Source organism: Sus scrofa, chromosome 7 (genome assembly GCF_054392235.1).
Source record: "Sus scrofa isolate SSC_HxYL_T2T_F1_AM1 chromosome 7, Sscrofa_HxYL_maternal_Yorkshire_Landrace_v2.0, whole genome shotgun sequence".
NCBI lineage: Eukaryota > Metazoa > Chordata > Mammalia > Artiodactyla > Suidae > Sus > Sus scrofa.
This window is the reverse complement of record NC_139389.1, coordinates 68,038,048-68,057,741: the sequence shown is the minus strand read 5'-3', so window position 1 is coordinate 68,057,741 and position 19,694 is coordinate 68,038,048. Positions and strand designations below refer to the sequence as shown.

Sequence of the window (19,694 nt, the reverse complement as noted above, 5' to 3'; positions counted from 1 at the left end):
AGGCTCAGAGAAGTCAGTGAAAGGAGGACTGTGGTGGGCAAGTCCCTTTATCCTCAGCCTCCCTCCCCCTCTTCCCGCCCCCTTCCCATCTCCCCTCCTCTCTGCTTTCCTCTCTCTCTTTCCAGCCTCTCCCTTGGCTGAGTGGCAGAGAATCTGGGGCAGCAGAAGGGGTATGAGCCTGTCTCTGTCCACCCCTACACAGTCCACACCCAGCCCCATACACTGGAGCCAGGCTCGATGGGGCAACACAAAGCCCCAGAATCTTGAGACCCTCTTTATTCTAAGCCAATCCTGCCACCTCATGGCCCCCACTGACAGAAAGGAAAAGTCACAGGCTGGGAGCCCTGAGACTTAGGATCTGGGCCCAGTCCCACCACAAATCCCTCTGGGAAGGTTTTCTCCAGGTCTGCCAGGCCTGGGTCTTCCCATCTGTGGACCAATCATCTGGTCCACAGCTGGGCTTCCTTCCAGCTCTACACCCTAAGTTTCTCCAGGACTGTCCCTACCTGGCCGCCTTACAGGCTCACCTCGCCTCGCCCTCCCCGTTTCTCCTCATCAGTCTGGAAGGTGTTGGCCTGTGGTCAGCATTAAAAGACTTGCTGTCCTGGCTGGGGAGCTGGACTCCACTTGGCCTAGGAAGGGAAGCAAGAACCACTCACCAGGAGAAGCCAGAGATGTTCTCCTCCCAGCTTCCACACCTCCGATACAGAAACCCCCCAAGTCCTCACCCCCAATCACTCCCATTTCATGGTTTTTGGATTAGAGGCCCCAACGAGGGGTGAACCTAGGGAGGCCTGTGAGACTAAGATTTTACCACCAGCACGTCTTTCCCTTGAAAGTGTTACAGTTAGTAAACGTTTTCAAGCCGCACCCCTGCCTACCCACCCCCAAGTGCTAGGCTGGGCAGGGATGGGGTGTGCATTTTGCCCCCATCCTTACCTCCCCGCTTCCTTCTCCAGGGGGAGGTGTCACTCTCTGTCCACAGCTAATCTTTCCATCATGGCTCAGGATCCCGTTCCTCTCCCTCTCCTGGAATCTTCCCCTCAGCATAACGCCCTCTCACTTCCATCTTTAAAACACCCACCTCCATGCTAGCCAATGCCTTTACACAAGAGAAAGCATTTTAAAGCATTTTACACAAGGGAAAAGAGAAGGTGAAGCTATCAACATTTATAGATGATTATATACTGAAGATGAACTACAATGAATAAAAATACAATTAGTAAGGTAAAAATTAAGTTGGTAAGTTACAGAATTCCTGCAGAGCAGTAAATTGCATTCTGATCAGATGATATAATGAAAGACTCCATTTACTGTAGTATCAGAAAAGATAAAGCACCTGGGAATAAACTTAATAAAAAATGTGCAAGACCAGTATGAAGAGCTCTGTAAAACCTTCTGAAGAACATAAAAAAAGACATAAAAGACATAAAAACATGTCACATTCATGGATAGGAAGCCTCAATATCATAAAGACTGCAATTTTCTGAGTTACTTCATACATAAAACTAATAAAGATATGTACTTTTTTTTTTTTAACCTAGACTGGATAATTCTAAAGTTTATTTAAAAAACAACAACAAGGAGTTCCCATCATGGCTCAGTGGTTAAGGAATCTGACGAGGAACCATGAGGTGGTAGGTTCGATCCCTGGCCTCGCTCAGTGGGTTAAGGATCCAGCGTTGCCGTGAACTGTGGTGTAGGTCGCAGATGTGGCTTGGATCTGGTGTTGCTGTGGCTGTGGTGTAGGCCAGTGGCTACAGCTCCAACTCGACCCCTAGCTGGGAACCTCCATATGCTGCAGATGTGGCCCTAGAAAAGGTAAAAAGACAATAAATAAATAAATAAATAACAACAACAAAAAGAACAGGCAGGAAGAATTTCCTAGGAAACATTAAAAAGAATGTTTTTGATATTAAACATTTTACCAAGCCTCAATAATTAAAAGCCAATATGGCCCTAGTACGTGACAAAACAATAGTCCAATGGCACAGAACAGACTGCCCAGATATAGACCCCAGGACAAAGAGAAATATGCGGTATTGAAAAATGTGGATCCATATTTTATATCTTATGCTCATTTGAATCCCAAGTGGGTAAAACAGCTTTATGTAAAAACTAAAATAATAAGAGTACTTGGAATTCCTTCATGATCTCAGAAGTCTTCTTATGACTTAAAACCTAAATGTCACATGAAAAAATATTAATTTCAAATACACTGGTCAAATTTCATGAAAAAATATCATAAGCAAAGTCAAATGTTAACAACAGATTGGGTTAAAAAATTTACAATTCATATCAAATACAGCTAATCTCCCTAGTATTTAAAGAGCTCCCAGATGTCAAAACAAAAATAGAAAAAACTAATACTAGAAAAATGGGCAAAGTAGATGAAATGACAGGTTCCCAGAAAAAGCAATACAATGGCTCTTAGAAACACATTACAAAGTGTTGAACTTCACACAAAATAAGAGAAGTGAAAATTAAGACGTTTTAAGGTATATATCTTTTCAACAAGAAGTGCTGGAACAACTACATACCTATGTGGTGGTGAGGAGGGGAACACTTCAGCCTTTTTTCTCATATCCACACAAAAAGTAACTCAAAATGGATCATAGGCCTAAGAGTAAGAGCTGAATCCATAAACTTTTAGAAGAAAACATAGGGGAAAAACTTCAAGATCTTGGGATAAGCAAAGACTTCCAGGAAAGGACACAAAACCTCTAACCGTTAAACAATCATAGATAGGACTTCATCAAAATTTTCAAGACAAAGCACTTTTAGGAAGACAAGCTACAAACTGGGAGAAAAAAATTCCAAATACACATATTTGCTAAAAGACATGTATCCAGATTTACTAAGAACTCTTAAAGGTACTACTAATAATATACCAATGAAATAAGCCATTTGTTTACACTGGGAAAAAATACTTCACAAAAGAAGACATGTCTAATTAGCATACAGAGAGGCTCAGAGTCATAAGCCACACTCACTAGAAAAGAATGACAACACCACCTTGGAACTGGTTGGCAGTTTCTTGACTCAGAAATTGTACTCCTGAATATTTACCCAAATGAGACCATATATCTGTACAAAGACTCGTACACAGATAGATGCTCAGAGAAGTTTTGATGATCAAAACTGAAAACTACTCAAACGTCCATCAACAGAGGAATAAACTGTATGTCTATCCATACCAAAGAATATCACTAATAATAAAAAAGGAACAAACTGCAGATACACATAATAACACAGATGATTCAGAAACACTGCAGGGAGAGAAAGAAGTTAGACACAAAAGGATACACAAGGTATGGTTTCCCTAAAAAAGTGAAATTTAATCCATAGTTAGAGAGAGCAGATCAGTGGTGACCTAGGGCTGGGGCGGGGGTGGTGAGGCCCTGAGGACTGACTGGGAAGGGACACAGGGAACCATATGAGTTGATGGTTCTATATCCTGATTATGGTGGTGGCTGGTTGTTACAGTGTTCACATTTCTCAAAATATATCAAGCACATTTAAAATGGGTGCATTTTATCTTATTATACTTTAAAAAAAAAAGTAAATGCTGGAGGAAGACAGGAAAAACCCTGTGCTTCTGCTGGGACTGAAAATCCAAGTCTTAAAAAGCAATAAACAATGGAGATTTTAAAAAATTACACCAAGGGAGTTCTCTGATAGCCTAGCTCATCTGAGGTGGCCTAACTCATCTGATGGGTTGAGGCTCCTGCGTTCTCACCGCTGTGGCTCTGGTTGCTGCTGTGTGGTGTAGGTTCGATCCCTGCCCCAGGAATCCCCACATACTGCCTGTGTGACAAAAAAAGAAATAAAAAATACAATCCCCCCCCCCCCACAAGAGAACCTAAAATAAACACTGCAACTCTCATTAAAAAAAAAAAAAAAAAAAATTACTGGGAGTTCCTGTCGTGGCGCAGTGGTTAACGAATCCAACTAGGAACCGTGAGGTTGCGGGTTCGGTCCCTGCCCTTGCTCAGTGGGTTAACGATCCGGCGTTGCCGTGAGCTGTGGTGTAGGTTGCAGAAGCGGCTCGGATCCCGTGTTGCTGTGGCTCTGGCGTAGGCCAGTGGCTACGGCTCCGATTCGACCCCTAGCCTGGGAACCTCCATATGCCGCGAGAGCGGCCCAAAGAAATAGCAAAAACAGACAAAAAAAAAAAATCCAAAAGTTTAATAACACACTGTGTTGGCATGGCTATGAGGAAAAACTGACTCTCAATCACTGATGATGGGAATGTAAATTGGAATATCCTGCAAAGAAGGCATTGGGAAATATTTTTTAAATTATAAATACTTTGACCTGGCAATTTCCCTTCTAGGACTTTTTAATCCCACAGATGAACTTCAACCACAGGTGAAATATCATATGTGAAAGGTTATTATTGCAACATTTGTTTGAAATAGCAAAACACAAAAAAAAATCAAAATGTCCATCAATGTAAACCAAGTTAAATAAATTATGAAACATCCATACCATGAAATCCTATGTAACTACAAAACTGAACAGGGAAAGTCTAGGTGTGCTAATATGGAAAGATCCTCAAGTTAAGTAACAAATCAACATCATGCCTGCTACGTCATTTGTGTTTTAAAAAAAAGACAAAACCCAGGAGTTCCTGTCCTGGCACAGCAGAAACAAATCTGAACCATGAGGTTGGATTGGTTGAGGAACCATCAGTTGCGAGTTTGACCCATGGCCTCACTTACTGGGTTAAAGATCCGGCGTTGCCATGAACTGTGGTGTAGGTCACAGATGCAGCTCAGATCTGGCATTGCTGTGGCTGTGGCTTAGGCCGGCAGCTGTAGCTCCAATTCAACCCTAGCCTGGGGACCTCCACATGCTATGCATGCAGTCCTAAAAAGCGTGCACGCATGCACACACACACACACACACACGAAACTCACAGAGAATAATATATATGGATTTTCTTATAAATGTATTTTAAAAAAAAACTCTACTGGGTCGCTCTGCTGTACAGCATAAGTTGGCAGAACACTGTAAATCAACTATATAATAAAACATTGTTTTAAAAAACCCACCTTCTGAAAGAATAACCAAGAAACTAATACCAGGGGATACCTGTCTGGAGGAAGGTATGGAAAATATGTGGATGGATTAGGAGTATGAGGGACAATTTTCATAGCATGCCTTTTCAATCTTCCAAAAGATTTCAGCCTTGTGACTGTGCCAGCTATTCGAAACAAAATACTTATTATTATTATTTTTTTTTTTTTGTCTTCTGTCTTTTTGTTGTTGTTGTTGTTGCTATTTCTTGGGCCGCTCCCGCAGCATATGGAGGTTCCCAGGCTAGGGGTTGAATCAGAGCTGTAGCCACTGGCCTACGCCAGAGCCACAGCAACGCGGGATCCGAGCCGCGTCTGCAACCTACACCACAGCTCACGCAACGCCGGATCGTTAACCCACTGAGCAAGGGCAGGGACTGAACCCGCAACCTCATGGTTCCTAGTCGGATTCGTTAACCACTGCACCACGAAGGGAACTCCCAAAATACTTATTTTTAAAATAACATCAGAACAATACATTTTATATCAATATAGCATAATATAGCTATTTTAAGTATCATTATCCACCAGGTTATCTGGAGGAAAAAATATACAGGAAGTGCCCAGTGCAGTACAGGGGCCATACTTAGCATACAGTAACAGTCACTGCTTTTATCCACCCCCCGCCCCAAGTCCCTGCACACACCCCCCCCTCAGCCTTTGGGTTCCAGGTGCCCAAAGTGGAAGGGCCCAGCTGCCTTCTCCTCTGTGACCTCAGGAGGCCTTTCCCCTCTGCACAAAGTCTTTCTCCCATTTCCCTTCTTTCCGTCTCAAGCATCACCTCCTCAGGAAGCCTTCTCTGATGTACATCCTCTCCCTCCCTCCCCATGCCCTAGTCCCTTCAGGTCCCCCTCGTCCCCTCCTGGGGACTGAAAGGTCTGCTCAGTCCTGCAAAGGCTTGAGGCCTTGAACCTGTGGGCTCCCTTCCCTGGAGGGCTGGCCTCACCAACGAATGAGTTCTCCTCAACAGGATGCAGATATTAACAGCTGGCAGCAGCCCCAACTCTCCACCCACACATCTAGATGAGTTTCAGTTTCCCCTGGTTATGCTGATCCTCTGACACCCACCAAAGAGAAAAGAAAAATCTGAGTTTCAGTTTCCCGTAAAGTGTCACAAGGCCCTTGGGGCATGGTGTGCAGTAGCATGAAGGGAACAGAGGTGAAGGGCTCAGGCACGCAGCTCAAGGTCCAGCAGGGAGGGTGGGCACTGATGCAAAGAACTATGTCACAGACAGTGAGGAAAGGGCACGACGGCAGTCCCAGCACAAATGGGGAGCCCAGGCGAGAGAAAGACCATGCCTCACTCAGGCTCAAGGGTGGCAGGAATATGGCTAGCAGGGGTTGGGGGGAAGGCTTTTGAACAGGCAGCCCTGGCTGGGTGGCCTCCAGGGGAGTAGAGAGAGGACCAGCAGCCTGGGGCTCTGGCCCTCCAGGGAGGGGCCCTGGGGCTGAAACCTGAACCCAAGGGTGTTTGGTCTACCCTGAGAAGTCCTACCAGGGGCAGGCGCAAAAGGGCAGTGTGGATGCAGGCCGGTGCCAAGGTGGCTGGACAGGGTGGAGGGGGAAGGCCTGGTGCCCAAGGAAAAGCTAGAGGCTGTTCCTCAAAGAGGAGGCTCAGATTTCTGTGGGAGTTTTTTTTTTTTTTCACAAGCCTCTCCAGGAAGTGAGAGTCATTTCTTAGAACCCCACACATCTTAGGCACCCCCTTTTGGGGGGGTCCCTGGGGTTTGGGCCAGAACAGTGGCAAAACAGGGGTATTAGGTGACAGGAGCCCCCCAACCCTGCCTCTCATTATGTCATGTTTGCTGAACCAGCTCTGGCACACCCACACGCCCTCTTTCCTGGCAAAAGAGGAACAGAGAGCCCTGCTCCAGCCCCAGGGGCTCTGAGACCCTTGACAGGAAGGAGAGCTGTGGGTGATTTGAGAGCACTGTCAGGGCTTGTGTCACCCTTTAGAGCCTGGGCCCTGGTCTAGCAGCAGAGGTATCACCTCGGGGACCCTCCTACCCACCCCCATTACCGTTACATTCTCTCCAATACATTGTAAACACCATATTTATTTGAGGGTTTCAAACCTCTGGGAGGAAGCACAGAAAAGGGCAGGGCTCTCCTGCATGCTGCCCTGGGCCCTGGCCCCTAAGGCATGCAAGACAAGAGCTGGAGATGAGACAAGGCATCTTCAGGAGCAGGGCCAGGAGGCGCAGGCCCCACTCTTTCTTGTCCCCCTCATCCCTTGGGCTAGCCTGGGGCTAGTCTGCAATCAGCAAGGTGGGCCAGTCTGGTCCCCAGCTCCCTGCCACTGCAGGGACCTCCTCTGGGTGGCCACCTCCCCTCTCCCTCCCCCTCCCCCAGCCTCTCCAACCCCTGCTCTGGAGCCAGGGGCCCGAGCCACATGCATTGCTCCCTCACATTGAGACCAAACCAGCTGCTGTCAGGCTGTTTCTGTCACCCCTATCTCTCCAGTCAGGTGGCCAGCAGGCCCGAGCAGGCCTGGCTCTCCTGTCATGGTGTTGTGTGCCCAGTTTACGCTGGGCACTTGGCAGGGGACCAGGATCAGCAAAGGCTTGTCCAAAGAACCAAGTGGGTAAGAGGGGCAGGGCTGCCTGACCCGACCTCTCCCAGTCTCCTGTGTCTCCCAGCTCCACTCCTTGGCTCCTGCTGGGCCTGAAACTTGTCAATAATCCAAGGTGCAATGCCAATGCATCCTCCTCCAAGACGCCCCCCTGGCTTGGTGCTAGGCTCGGGGCTGGGCTGTGGCCAGTCAGCCAAGCCTGCTACTTCAAGGCCCTGAGGACAGCCTCCAGCTTCATGGCCACAGACAGGTCGCCCTTTACCTTCAGCCGCCCACTCATGTAGGCCCCGAGGGGCCGCAGCTCCCTGCACAACAGGGCCTGCAGGTCCTCCTCGGACATCTCCACCACCACGTCAGGGATGCCGTCAGGTGCCCCGTGTCCCACCCTCCCTTGCCCTGTGGGGGGAAAGAAAACTGAGCATTAGTAGGGGGACAGCTATGCTGCACGGGGGTAGATGGGGGCGTGTCCCACTGGGAAGGGTGGAAAATAGTGGTTAAGAGTTCAGGTTCTAATGCCCTGGGTTCAAGTCCTATTGGCTGTGTGACCACTCAGTTTCCAAACTGGTGAAATGGGGATGACGATAATCCTTACATCCCAGGCGCATGGGGAGAAGTAGGTGAGATAATGCACGAAATGCGCTCAGCACAGTCTGGCATGAGCAGGTCTGCAACATGGGCAGGGCTTGGTACAGGAAGCTCAGCCATCTCATCTGGGCTGTCCTGTTGCCAAGGACAGGGCAGGGAGACCAAGGCCTGGATAGTCACTGTCACCAAAGAGTGTCAGGGCCCCTGACCACTATGGGTTCACCCTGAACTGCTCGTAGGAGCAGGGCTCAGTCTGAAAAAGGACCATGGGGGCGGGGGCTATGAGCAGTCCGGGCAGAAGCGGGAGTGGGGGTGAGGGGGCAGCTGCACCTGTAGTGAGGTCCAGGAAGTAGATGCTCTGGGTGCCACCGGGAAGGATGACATTGAACTGGTAGCAGGCCCCAACCTGGCTGACCAGGGCCTCAGACAGGAAGGGTTTCAGGGCCATCAGCAGCCCCTCGGCCACAGGCTGTTTGGGGCTGGACCCGGCACCAGCGTGAGAGGCAGGCGGCTCAACCTCACTCACCATCTCCAAGGTATCTGCTGGGGGTGGCCGACAGGATTGGGGAGGGAGGGAGGCAGAGAGAAGGAGATCAACAGGCTGCCAAGGTCAGGCTCACTGTGGCCTCTGTACCTTCAAAACTCTTCCTCCTGTGTTCAAATTCCTCTTCCACTAAGAAGCTGCCCGAGTTCCATAACTCCAAATCCCATTTCTAAACTACCCCAGCCTTGAATTCAAAACTCTTTTCTGGATGCTGTTGCTTCTTCCCACAGAGAGGCTCCCAAAGGCCTCCACACCCTCAGGGGCCTGGACCCTTCTCCCTGCCTTACCTCTGGTCAGCTCCAAAACTGGGGAGGCCTGAAGAGCTGGGCAGGATGTGCACTGCCCGAGGTGCTTAGTGAAGGGAACAGGTAGCCTGTGCCGGACACCAAGCTGAGCACCCTGGTGAGCACCCCCACCTTTCCCTGGGGCTCCTCACCTGTACCCAGGAGAGGGGCACCTCCTGCCACTGAAGACAGGCCTCCTCCCAGGAAGTGGAGGGCCAGCTGCTGAAGGGTGCTGTCCAGGCTGGGCCCAGTCGGGCTGTCCTGGGGTGGCTGGAGCACGGCCTCCACTGCCAGCTCCACGCGGTCCACCTCCAGCCCCCAGGCCCTGGTCACATCGTTGATCTCCAGCTAGAGGATGGTGTGGGGAGAAATGGAACTCATTCAACAAACCTTTCCAGAGCACCTTCTTTAGGCAGGCTGGCATGGCCACAGCGGCACAAGAGGCACCTGGCCTGCCTTTGTGAAGTTCCCAGCCTGGGGTGGAGGTGGAGGGCACTCACCACCCAGCTGTGGGCAGTTGGTAGCGAGTAACCAGGAGAGGCCCTGGCTCACCTGCAGGGCCCAGGAGAGGGTGCAGCAGGTGGGAGGAGTGATGCCAGGAGCAAGAGGAGTTATCCAGGTGAAGGGGCATCAGGAGAAGGAGGACCCTTCCAGGCAATGGGAACAGCATGTGCAAAAGCTCATACAAGAGAACCTGGAATGCACTGCCAGTAACCACAGATCCATTTAGCTGGACCCTCAAGTGTAGGCTGGGAGACGGGAGACAGCCGAGGGGTCAGAGGCAGCTGCTCCTGCTCGCCTGGATTTATTCTGGAACACAAGGAGTCCCAGAAAGGAGTTTAGGAGGAAAGTGACAGAAGAGCTGTGCTGCCTGGAAAAATTCTCTTGGTTGCTATGTGGACACTGGATTGGAGGGACTGAGTGGAGGCAGAGACCAGGTATGATGCTGTTTCAAATTACAGGCAGAAATGATGCTGATGTGGTATTGGCAGAGGCAGCTGTGAGCTGAGACACACCGAGGAGAGGCACAGCCCTGAAAACTATATTAAGCTACATACCAAAGGACACTAGAGAATTAGAACCACTGGGCTTGTCAGCCCAGATGGCTGTAAAGAGGGAGGGTGGTGAGGAGCCGCTGGAAGACTCAGGTTTCTAGTGTGGGTGCCTGCACAGATCACGGATCACAGGTGTGCCCAGCAGATACACCCAGAGGAAGACACAGATGTGGGGGTGGGGAGGGGGAAGAAGGGTGACTTTTCGAATACCTTAAGCTTGAGGTACCTATGGGACAGCCCACCGCAATGGGGTAGGTGGGTCCAGGGTGCAGGACAGAGTGGGGCTGGATCAGAGTTGTGAATAACTGGTGCCCAGAGGCAGCAGATAGAGCCGGGTGGATTAGCCCTCCGGGAGGTCAAAGAGGCCATTCAGGGAAACCTGGAAACTGAAGGGCAGGAGAACAGGGAGTAGCCAGGTATGTGGCGTAACAAAAGCGCCATGAGTAAGAGAAGGATGGGTCCCCGGAGTGAAAGGCTGCCACCAGGGAAAGCACGGGGGCGGGGGAACACTGAGAAGCACTAGTGAGAGGGAGGCCACTGTGTCTTTCTTAGAAACCTAAGGGGAGCCTAAGCCTAGAGGCAGGGAAGGGAAGGGGAAGGGGAGATGGAGGGTGAGAGCTGGAGGAGGACTGGGGCAAACGGAGAGCAGGTGACGTCAGAAGGGTGAGAGGAGGCTGAATTGAGGAAGGGAGTGGAGACCTGGGCCCAGAGCACTGCCCGGCAGAGAGGAGTCTCAGGCAGAGGAAGCAGAAGTTTTCAGTGAAGTAGAAAACAACACAGATGCAGATGGGTTTGAAAGAGTTCTCACCCTAGAGTGTTTCCTCTTGAGGCCTAAAAGACAAAGGCTGCGCAGAGGGCTGGTGGGGGGAGGCTGGGCCAGGCAGTCAGGGGTGAAACAGGGGCTGCGAGGGGAGAGGGCTGGCCTAGAGGATGAGTGGGTAAGTGGCTAAGGAGGGCCCAACAGGCGGGAGGTGGGGAGTGTGCTATCCCTGCAGATGGAAAGTAGGCAGAAGAAGGAATGAGAATGAGAACTGTATGCTTGAACCAGGGCTTAAGGGAAGGGTGCTGGATTTCCTGAGATTTCATTTTTACCAGCATTGACTCCATTTATTGGGAGCCAATTCAGTCTGGGCAACGGCCCTAACATTCTGCTGTGGGACTCATTCTCCCAAAAGGCCTTGCCTCTCTGGTTTTGTTGCCCCAGAACAACGGCAACAAGATGGAGATCAATTTTCTCTTCTAAAACGGTATGGAGTTTCATGAGCAAAACTTGTTAGCAACTTGTGATCTGAGTCATAGACGACAAGCACTGGATGGAGGAGTGAGGGGCAGGTGATCTGGCTTTGGCCCAGCTCTGCCCTTGACCACGGCTCTTAAGGGCAAGTCAATTTCTGAGCCTTAGTTTCCTTCCTCTGAAATAAACCATTAATACTGGACTTCTTGTAGCAAAAAGTAAAGCCCAGATACAATACAGAAGGCAAAAGGGGTGCACGTGAGAGCTATGGTTACTATCACAAATAGAGCTTTCTTGGGAATTTCACCTAGTTGGTTGATTTGTATCCTGAAGGGTCTGAGGCCTGGACGGGCCACTCCCCCTCCCATCTTCTAGACCTGGGGATAAAGGGCCCGGAGGAAGGAGGGACCCTTCATCTGAGGTCCTGTGCCAGGACGTGGAGAAAGCACAAGGCCAGCCTAAAGAGCAGAGCGCACGCCCTCACATGTGTGTTTCCACCCCATCTCGTCACAGGGGAGACGTGAGGTGAAGCTCAGCGTGGCTGCTCACACATGGAGAAGAGGCAGGAGAAAGGTCCAAATGTTCTCACGTCCCTTTGTTCTTTTCACCACAAAAAAAGCCAAACCACAAAAACGCACGGCTGCCTCGGGAAGCAGGGAGTTTCCCAGCACGTGACCAGGTCAGGGAGGCCCCTGCTCCTTTCACCCACCGGCCTGTCTGGTGAGGACCCAAGTATCTGTCAGATCACTCCAGTGTCCCAGCCCCTTCACCTCTCAGGGCCTGGTTTGCCCTAGATCCCTATGGCCTGCACCCGGCTTCTGTTCCTCAGCTCACAGTCCTGCCCACGCCACTGGTTCTGCAAAAGTTGTTACACTCTGGGGACATAAAGTAAACCGGGGCCCGGAGTGACCTGGTGCTTTGCTCAAAGTGCCCTGGCAGGCAGAGCAGGGCCCAGGTGCCGGCCACCGGACTCTGCCCTGTGTGGAGCTGCCTACCAAGAGCTGGTCGCTGATCTTGAGCTTCTCCATCTGGATCTCCCGCAGAGGCCTCTTGAGCAGGGCCTTGGTCATGGCATTCTGGGCTGTCATTCGCGTGGCTGTGTTCAAGTCTTTCACCGTCATCACTGACAGTACTGGGTCCCAGATGCGGAACTGGACATCGGCTCCCACGGACAGCACAGCCCCATCCTTTGAGGCCAACTGTTGGGGGAGGACATGAAAGAGGGGCTGCGGCTTCAGGGAGGCCAGGCCCATGTAGACAGGGCAACTTGACCCACTCGCCTGGTCTCTAGCTCCTCGGGGGCATGGGGTTAGGTGGATGGAGCAAGGACGCCCTCCCATTTTCCCTCCTCCTCTTTCTTGGTGTCTTTGCCACCCCTCACCCCTGATGGATACTCACAGGCTGAGGTACTGGCATCCACAATACACCCTGCACAAGGCCCGACTCCCTCTGTCCAGGGGAGCCGAGAAGCCCCTCACCTTGCAGGGAGGAACATTGAAGGCGCGTGTCCTCAGATCCACCCTCTGAAAAGAGTCAATGAAGGGCAGGAGCAGAACCATACCGGGTCCTTGAGGGGTGCGGATCCGGCCCAGTCGAAACACGATCATGCGCTCATAGGTGGGCACGACCTGTCCACAGGAAAGGGTGGACAGCGCTGGGCTGATGCTGGCAAGATGTCTGTCCAGGTCCCTCCCTCACCTCTTCCTCCAGGCCTTGCTCAATATCAGGTATCCTTAGCTCTGTTATTTATTTATTTATTTGTTTTGGCTTTTTAGGGCCTCACCCACAGCACAAGGAGATTCCCAGGCTAAGAGTCAAACGGGAGCTACAGCTGCCGGCCTACGCCAGAGCCACAGCAGCGCAGGATCTGAGCTGCGTCTTCGACCTACACCACAGCTCACGGCAACACTGGATCCTTAACCCACTGAGCGAGGCCAGCGACGAACCCACAACCTCATGGTTCCTAGTCGGATTCCTTTCAGCTGTGCCACAATGGGAATTCCTTAGCTCTGTTTTTAGAGAAAACCAAGGTTCTGAGAGGTTAAGTGACTTGCTCAGAAATCACAAAGTCCTCAAGTGAAACAGGCAAGATTTGAGGGCCAGTGTTGAATGATTCCAAAAGCCATGTTCTCAACTGCTCACAGTAGTGACTTGATCCTCAGTGAAGCCTTTCAGCAGTGTGTCTAGACTGAAGCTAGACATGACTCAAACCGGAAACTGTCTGCCCTTGTCTTAGTTAAGGGAAAAGCTGAGCTGCCCTAACAGCAACCTCGAGTAAAGGGCTTTGCCAACTTCAGGTTCCTGGCGTCCTCAAAGAAGGAAATATGTCCAAGTTGAGAAATGAAGGCCCAGACAGACACTGACTTGCCCAAGGTCACATGATATTTCAGTGGCAGTTTTAGGACTAGGATTTAGGCCCTTTTAAGGACTCCTTTCCAGACCACACCAAACCCCAAGCTGACAGCTGGCCAGGCCACACCAGAGCAGGCTTCACCTTCCCTGAAGCTCTCAGGTGTGACCCTCCACTACAGTTCATCCTTTCCCATCTTTACCATCCTTTGTGGAAAACGAGGACTGAGTCCCTATTACTCATCACCTTCTGGGCCAGGTTGAGTGTCTTTCATGTCCAATTTAGCCTAATCCAAAGGGAGGAAGATTTGGCAAAGATATCTGTGTGTACCTTAAAGCCAATGTCCAGATCCCCAGACTTGGGAGTTTGGGAAGACTTATTTCTACCACTTCCTGGCCCCCAGAATGACTTTAGACAAGTCTGAGCCTCAGTTTCCTCATCTGAAAGGTGAGAATGAACAAGCCTTGCCCAGCGCATGTCACCGAGGTGTGACAATATTTAGGGGAAGGAGGTAGAGGATGAGGAATTCATCCACCAATGCCAAAGCTCTCAATGCAGCCCAACCACCCTAGGGGCTGACCCAGCTAGGCTTACCTTCAGGGCAAACCAGCCTGAAATGGGGAAGGTGATCAGCAGCAGCAAGAACCCCAGGAAACTGATGAAGCCATGGCAAAGGCAGGAGGGCCAGCTCTGGGGTGCATCTGGGAACAAGAGAGCACACGCAGTCAAGGAATGCCTACTGGATCTGAAAGGACAGCCGCAGGCTGAATGAACTCGGTCAAGTGTACCTTTTGCCCACCTCCCCTTTCAGCAGCTCCTTCCTTTTCAAGGGCCAAGATGTTCTTTCCGAGCTCACAGCTCTTTACCCTACTTCAGTGCCCTAAGGGCCATCTTGCCTTGTCTAATATTACTCCTGTATATTTGAGCAGGTGTTAGTTAAGAACTGCTGCTTTCTCCCACACATCAAAGCTAACCTGTCCCAAGTGCCCCCCTCGAAAGGCCTATTCTCTGCTAGGCAACAGCCAAGGACGCTGAGAAGCCAATCATGTGCTGCTCTCCTCACTAGGAGTCAATCCTTTTGTCTGATTTATAGTGCCTCCCATACCTGGCACAGAGCCAAGAGTACCTGGGCCTCTGCAAACATACGCAGGGTTAAACTAAATGCTGCTGGCATAATACCTCCTCTACCACCAGCCCCAGAAGTGCGCTTTCAAGGAGTCCTTTTGGAGATAATGCCTTAGTCTAAAGGGATAAAGCAGCAAAGGCTCCTCAACAGGTGCTAGAAATGAGGGCTAAGTTCTTTCCTGTCTCACAATACCTCACCCTACCTTAACGCCCTAAAGATCATCAAATGCATGCTTCACCTGAACCAACTTCGGGGGGAGTGGGGGAGGGGGAATGAGGAAGGTGAGACTTATCTGAACCAAGATCCCAGAGCCCAGGATGGGAATGAACCTGAGAAAGCCTAGAATCTAGAATGAGATTATTCTCTGCTCTCCCTTCATTCCCAACCCTGGACAGGAAGCCAACAGGCGCCTCTGCTCCACCCTTCCAGGAACCCCATACCCTCTGGGCTCGGAGCCCCTGAATATTGGTCTCCTTTCCTGCCTCCTTCTGACCCATGTGGCCCCTGTTGGAAAGGAACCCTTGGATGGGGCAACTGTCATTACAGGAAGGTCAGAGAGGGACCAAACCCTCTGAGGTTCGGTTATCAGGCTGAGACATGTACCATCTGGCCTGAGGGCTGAGGGAATCACTCAAGGATTTGGAGCAAGACACAACAGGCACCCAAGGCCCTGCCTTCTGGCTTGCATATCCCCACTAGGACACGGGGAGGTGCTCAGGGAGTCTAGAGGTGCCCCTGGGATGAAGATTCTGTCATTTCTCTGCAGCCAAGTGCCCTTGGCATGCTGGTCACCTCCTGTGCCTAGACCTTAAGTTTCTTTCTAGGCAAAATGGGAACTTGAAACCTCTGCGGTGATAAAACGGGGAAAGAGTCCAGGCTTCTTGGAAGAGAGAGCTCTGGGGCTGTAGCCCGGGGAAGGGCGGATCAGCGGTAGGATCCCATCGCCTGATCCAGGCTCTTCTCCACATCGTGTCCCCTCCTGGTCCCTCCTCATAGGGTGCGGGGGGGACCGGACCAGCTGACTCCCGAGAGGCAGGGTTCGGAACCAGGGGTGCCAGCCGGTGCTCCCCAGGTCCGCTGTTCTGGGCGGCCACTCACCGGCCCCCGGGCCCACGCTGCCCCGCTCCGGGGACAAGCAGCCCTTCTGCGAGCCCAGGAAGCCGAAGCTCGACTGCTGGAAACGGTCAAAGTCCCCCAAGGGGAGCGCCCGGTACCCGGACCTGCCGAGCATGGCTCTTGACAGGAGGAACGCCCCACGCCCCGGCGCGGTACAGGTCCTGACCAGCGGGCCACCACAGTGCCCCGCCCCTGCCCGCCACCGCTTCCGGGTTCGCCTGCGCAGCGGAGGGCTGCGGCGGCCCAGGCCAGGAAGAGGAGGCAGTCCAGGCCCGGATCCCGCCATCGCACAGCGCCCCCTGCGCTAGGAGGACCGAACTGCGGCCGCGGAGCGGGAAGGAAGAGTAGTCTGGGTTCCTGGGATCTCACAAGAGTCCTCTAGAGGTTCCTACTCCCTGCTCCCTTCTCCCACTGGGCCTTAGAAAAGGAGCTGAAAGGAAAGTTGAGTTTTGTAAGAAGGTTGTCAGGAGCTGGATCTTCTCTAGAATCAAGGAAATGTTACCAGCCTTCTCTCAGCACAAACTCACAAACTAGGGACAGGATTTTGGAGGAGGTTGCCCTTATTCAGAATTAGGGTTTCCTCTATGGAATGATCAACAAATTATTCCTTTGTTTCCCCCCAGCCCAGCAAGCAGGGCCTGGCACAGAGTGGATCTCAGTGCTTACCTGTGGAAAGAAGGGGTAGCCAGGTCACTGTGGGTCAGGAGGGCCTGAACCTGGGTACAAAATGCAAGAAATTTCATTTGCAGACCTCAGGGAGCATGGCAGAGTAAGAAACAAGGGGATCGCACAGTGTTATGCCAGAGCAGCCCTCCGAGCACCAGAGAGGTGAGATCCTTGGTTCTGCAGGTGCAGAAAGAGCAGCCCCCTGATCCAGGTACGCAGAGGTAACTTGCCTCTCCACCAATTGAGAAAACTCAAATGCAAATGGTGAATTTACTCTGAGAAGCAGTAATTTCCAACAAGATTTTGGGCAGTCTGTCTCCCAAAGTGGGCAAAGAAATTAAAAAGCTTTCCTTGTCTCACACATGCCACTCCTGCCTCTTCAGGCCCCTCAGCCATAGACCACTTCCAGGTCCCTTCTGCAGATGACTCCTTACTGATCAAGCTGCAGGATAGGGTAGGTTCCTGAGGCTTCTCACTGTCCCTGGGAAGTTAGTTATCCTTCCCTACTATAAGCTTTACAAGAGCAAGGCCCTGTTATCATCCCTCTATAGTCTGTCCCAAGCTGGAGCTGAGCACAGAATGGGTACAGAACAGGAATGGGAGTCCGCACAATGGCTGGGATGCTTTGAAGTTTGAAGACAGCGGCATTGGCCCAGTGATGCCACCTGGAGTTGTGCTTTCTCCCCACACCAGCTGGGGGCCTGGGCTTCTCCTTTGGCCAAGAGCAAACCTGCTCTCCCCTCACTTTTCCCATTCCTGCTTGCCAGCTTTCCCCACTCTCTACTGCCTCGGATTCACCAGCCCTTCCAATGGTCACACAGGGCATCGTCCCATTCCCCTCATCTCCACACAGTCTACTCCCAGTGTCTCTGACTCAGGTCCTCCCAGGCATCCCACAGCCACTGTCCTAGACCAGACCACTGGGCCCTGGTCGTCAGAGTGACTGTCCCAGCATACGCAAAGGATCCTGTTGCTCCTGGCTTCCAAACCCTTCACTGACTCTCTATTGCCCACAGTACAGGTCGGGTCTCCCTAGCTACCATCTTGCCCCAGCCCATTCCTAGGCTGACATTACATGGGTCCCCTCTTAAATCTGAAAATAACCAAAACTAGTTTCTAAACAGGCACTCCTGTTTCAAACCTCCACGCCTTTGCACGTGCTGTTCTCTCTGTGTAAAGAGTCCTGCAATCTCTGAATCCCTGGTAAATTCCCACCATTCCTTCAAGTCCCAGTGAGACACTTCCTTTCCAGCTAGTCTCAATACTGTGTGAAAAATCTCCACGGAGGGGCCTGCTCTTCCAAAGCAGGGAATGAGATCCTTGCGGCCCCGGCTCCCCGCGGAGGGCTGGCACAAAAGCTGAGCCAGTGTGAGCTGAATGAACGTTTCAAAGCCGAGGGCGGGGGCTGCCTCCCTCGGGGTCAGTTCTGCCAAAGTCCACCTCTGAGTCTACTCCTCTCCTCCCTCTCCCTGCTCCCCGTTCTGGACGAGCCTTCAAAACCCACAGTTGGCCTCTCCGCCCTAGAGCCTCCCCCCACAGCTCGCGTCTCACTTCCTCTCGGGAGGCGGGCCCAGAGCGGGCACCTCCCCTTTGAACTGCTCCGGGAACTCAGTGCTCTCGCGCACGCCTCTGGTTCAGCTTCTCCCGCCCTCCCAGATCAAAACCGAGAAACGAAACTGCGCTGGATTCCATGCAGCAGGAACCGGCACCCGCCCGATCTCCGGGGCCCCAGCAGAACCCCGTACTGCCCCAGGCCCCCACCATGCCGCCCCCGGAGCCCCCCACCGAAGGACACCAGCCCAGCCCCAGCCCCAGCCCCACAGAGGTACTACTGCGTTTGGGGAGATGGGGTTTAGGCTTTGTTGATTTGCTTTGGTCGGAGGACGGGGGTAGGGGTGGGTGGGTGGGGGAGAACAGATGGGAAAGGACAAGGAAACTTGGTCAGGTACCTTAAAGAGTGACACAAAGAGGGAAGATCAGGCCCAAGGGTTCTGACCTTCTCGATTGGGGTAGGGATGCGCGAAAGTAGAAAAGGGGACCAGGATGAGTTAGGTGGGCCTCTCTGGACTGTGATTCTCTACTAGCAGCGGGGTGAGATGCTGAGGGTCAGTGGCACTGGAGACCAGACTCTTGCGCCCACGCTGGCGACTTACCTCTTATCCCTGCCTCAGGTGAAAGACCCCACCTGTTAGGACGAAAGGAAATAGCAGCCTTATTGCACTGGCTTGGGAGCCCCGAGTATGTCCCAGGCGTTGAAAAACCAGAACCCTAGTTCTTAGATCAGAAAGTGGCAGAGAGGTAGGTGTCTTGGCTAAGGCCTCAAGTTCCTGTGGTTCCCCCTTTAGGAAGCTTCTTGGATCCTTTTCTCCGAGTCCTCTGCCCTCCCAACCCCCATCCCCAAAGGGTTTAATAGGAGTTTATTAGTCTCCTCCTGCACAGACTCCCCAGCCTCCCACATCAAAGGAACTACTTACATCACTTGCTCTGTGTTCTAACAGGCCCTTTTTACTCTTCCTCTTGAAAGTACACGTAAGACCACATTGCAGTAACTTTTATTATCTGCTTTATCACACCCAGGAATAATATTAACAATACCGTTAACCTTTATGAACACTTTTCATGTGCCACGTATTGTGTTTAGCATTTTTTTGGTAGTAAAATACAATAACATCTATGTGTTATGTGTGTTTTATCCTTTTCTAAGTGTAAAAGCCAGTGGCTTCAAGCCGTTGGTAATGTTGTGTAACCATCACCCATATCTTTCCTGAGTTTTTTCATCCAAAGTCTGTACCGTCTAAGTAATAGTTCCTTATTCCCCTCTTCCCCCAGTGGCTGAGAGCCTCTAATCTACTTTTTGTCTCTGATTTTGCCTAGTCTGGATATTTCATATAAGTTTAATCCTACAACATTTTTCCCTTTGTATTGGATTTTACTTAGCATAATGTCTTCAAGGTTCATCCATGTTGTAGCATGTATCAGAATTTCCTTTTGAAGTCTGAATAATATTCCATTGTATACCACATTTTGTTTATCCGTTCATCTGTTGATGGGTACTTGGGTTGTTTGTGCTTTTTGGCTATT

At 51.4% G+C, this 19,694-nt stretch overlaps 2 protein-coding genes across 8 annotated transcripts in view; one reads left to right on the top strand and one right to left on the bottom strand.

Annotated features, from left to right (window-relative positions):
• Positions 1-7,118: 7,118 nt before the first annotated feature.
• Positions 7,119-16,167, bottom strand: STOML1 (stomatin like 1). Of its 7 annotated transcripts, none has more exons than XM_021099071.2 (7): positions 15,930-16,167; positions 14,300-14,406; positions 12,754-12,983; positions 12,351-12,554; positions 9,219-9,414; positions 8,569-8,781; positions 7,119-8,049 (listed from the first exon to the last, which is right to left on the bottom strand). In XM_021099071.2, the coding sequence occupies exons 3-7, from the start codon at positions 12,769-12,771 to the stop codon at positions 7,856-7,858; spliced, it is 825 nt and encodes a 274-aa protein (XP_020954730.1). In that variant the 5' UTR covers positions 12,772-12,983; positions 14,300-14,406; positions 15,930-16,167; the 3' UTR covers positions 7,119-7,855. The 7 variants fall into 7 exon arrangements, with proteins under 7 accessions (XP_020954730.1, XP_084824978.1, XP_001928425.1 ...); XM_084968852.1 differs by having other exon boundaries at positions 8,569-8,778; XM_001928390.6 differs by having other exon boundaries at positions 12,834-12,983.
• Positions 16,168-18,223: 2,056 nt separating this feature from the next.
• PML (PML nuclear body scaffold) overlaps positions 18,224-19,694 on the top strand; it is a 45,090-nt gene continuing 43,619 nt past the window's right edge. The window contains 1 exon segment of the mRNA XM_084968842.1: positions 18,224-18,438. Coding sequence (XP_084824968.1) covers positions 18,304-18,438 — 135 coding nt within the window. The 5' untranslated portion in view covers positions 18,224-18,303.